The 2,500-nt window shown below is 42.3% G+C and overlaps 2 protein-coding genes across 2 annotated transcripts in view; one reads left to right on the top strand and one right to left on the bottom strand.

Annotated features, from left to right (window-relative positions):
- LOC140943322 (dapdiamide synthesis protein DdaC-like) overlaps nucleotides 1-1,286 on the top strand; it is a 16,863-nt gene extending 15,577 nt beyond the window's left edge. The window contains exon 4 of the mRNA XM_073392402.1: nucleotides 1-1,286. This exon is cut by the window's left edge and continues 142 nt beyond it. Within this exon, the coding sequence (XP_073248503.1) occupies nucleotides 1-263 (263 nt within the window). The 3' untranslated portion in view covers nucleotides 264-1,286.
- Nucleotides 1,287-1,420: 134 nt separating this feature from the next.
- Nucleotides 1,421-2,500, bottom strand: part of LOC140943338 (2-oxoadipate dehydrogenase complex component E1-like) — a 26,452-nt gene continuing 25,372 nt past the window's right edge. The window contains exon 25 of the mRNA XM_073392420.1: nucleotides 1,421-2,500. This exon is cut by the window's right edge and continues 798 nt beyond it. The gene's annotated coding sequence lies outside the window, so the exon portion shown is untranslated.

The following is a 2,500-nucleotide window of genomic DNA, read 5'->3' on the forward strand; positions in this document are numbered from 1 at the left end:
ACCACAATTCGTGTGTGGATTCGATGCCAACATTTAACGACACCGACATCTTGAACGGGAAATGGCCGTACCACAGTTATTACGGCGACGGAAGTGAGATCGAACCAGAGGTGATACAGCATATAAGAGCACAATCTTGGACATGCGCCGTTGGATTCAAGTGGAAATGCGGTGATTTGTTGGTGATCGATAACGTTGCTGCCCAACATGGAAGAATTGGATTTTCCGGTGAAAGGAAGATGCTGGCATATCTTACCGCTTAAATCAACAGGCTTCAAATCTTCTTTTTTAATTCTTAACTGGTAGAAATCCGTATGGAAAACTATAGAGAACCTCAGGAGAATACTGTATTAATTCTGTTAATTAACTGGAGCACAGTAAACAATTTTGTTACGTATGAAATCAATTTCTTGTCAAAAGGTTACCTAATTACATGAAATTTTGGCGACGCTTTAATTTAACGAATTTCGCTCAATTAAAATGCACCAAAATTAAGTGTCGTTAAATTTAAATCGTACATTTTTTTAAATGAAATTCCGCCATCTGGTCAGAATATTAATGGATGTGTTTTTTAAGGGCTTTAACTACTCAGAAGAGCTCGGGGAAACTCACCAATACTGCTCTAGATGTGGAGCAGCCGTAGACAATGAGGAGGCTCTCATACATTATTATTTTCAGCGTGGGTTTGATTAACACAATCGTGGAATAATGAAGCCACGTGGCATGGGTCATTGTTTGAGGGCCAAATTTTCAACCCAGAGTCTACGACTGAAACCGTCCCCAGCACCATGAAAAGGAAAGCCATATGGCTTCAAATTATTGTAGCCATCCCTGAACGTGCCAAGCAAACGTCGAGACTGGGTTAGTGTACGACGTTCTCCTTAGTGCATGGCTACAGTAGGTAGGCCTATGTAGTGTTATGTAGTGCTATGTGGGGGTATGCAGGCCTATGTACGGCTATGTTGGGCTATGTAGGGTTATGTACGGCTATGTAAGGCTATATACGGCTATGTGGGGATATGTAGGGGGAACACGTGCGGGGAGCGTGAATGACAAAACAAAGGAAGGGCTGGGGTTTTGGAGACGAGTTTTCCCTCATTACGTGAGTACGATACTATGATTAAAATCCGGATAAAATTGAAAAAATATTCGTCGCTTTCTACCTCAACTGACTGTAGAACCTAGTACGTGGTTTGAACGAGGAGTAAAGGAATCGATCTACATCAGGCTCAAGGGTCCGACCCTAAGCAGAGATTGTGATCACAGCCTCCTCAGTGTATGGGCCAAACGCAGAACCTGGGGGGGGGGTGGGGGGGGGGCGGACTAGGGACCAGGGCCTCTCAACAATGATGTAATCTTAGCACGTCATGCGCTGGACACGACATGTGCCGGCGCAGAATTGAACAAGACTTCAATTTTATCCGGATAGATGTATCTTCACACAAGTCTGTAAGTACGATAGTTTAGCTATCCACTTACATAGAATAAAAAGACTTCAAAACACCAGTGCAAAGTACACACTCAAACAAATAAGACCAGAAACCTTTTAAAAATTATTTCACAAGACTGACATAAATAGAATTCGTCGGAATTTCGGTTACAAATTATTTTACAATAAGTATACCAAAAGTATACCAAAATAGTTTTACCTAAAATAAATAATTACTTAACCAGAATTTATAAGCGTACGAGGTCATTTCTTTTTACTGGCGCGCGCAAACATCCTTTAGAGTAGGTATACATACATGGTTATTGACTGGATTTTACCGTTTCGCTTTGTCGCACAGCAGCCACATCATTCGTTTATCAGTAAATGTTTAAGCGAGTATATAACTCTATGTAAGGAAATCCCGGGAAGTTTTGGCTTTTGGAATCTGGAATCCTCGGCTTTGGAATCCGTAATTCAGATCAAGGAATCCGGAATCTCGCTAATGATTACGGATCAATTTAGGTTTTCTGGGAAACCACCCACCTACCCCTCCCCTAAGCTACCATTAACACTTCCTTCTCAATTAGGCAAAAAATGATCGCTTAAGGGAGGGGTACGTGGGCAGTTTCCCAGAAACCTAAATTGATCCAAACTCCAAGTTTCACTGACAAGGAATCCGGAATCGACGCTGTGGATTCCGGAATCCAAGACTGTCTTGCTTTACCCTAAATGGGACGAGTTTGTAACTGACTAGTCTTTAGGACTGACAAATCGAATTCCAGTAGACGCAAAAACATAAAGCAAAACCTCTTTGAACGGACACCAAAGGGAAACAGCAAGGCGTACGCCTCCCAGATGTCTCCGCAAGGAAATCTTGGATTGGGCTAGTATCTTTGGGTCCATATGTCCGTAACAGAGATATGTCTGTGCTGTGGCGAGGTATCCGCACATAAGCGTGCATCGTAACTTCGGATTCACATATAAGGCATTTTACGTCCTTTTCTTCCCGTACTACTGTCTAAACCACAGGGACTACTCACACCCGTTTAGATTACGATGAATGAATAAAGA

Source organism: Porites lutea, chromosome 7 (genome assembly GCF_958299795.1).
Source record: "Porites lutea chromosome 7, jaPorLute2.1, whole genome shotgun sequence".
Classification (NCBI taxonomy): domain Eukaryota; kingdom Metazoa; phylum Cnidaria; class Anthozoa; order Scleractinia; family Poritidae; genus Porites; species Porites lutea.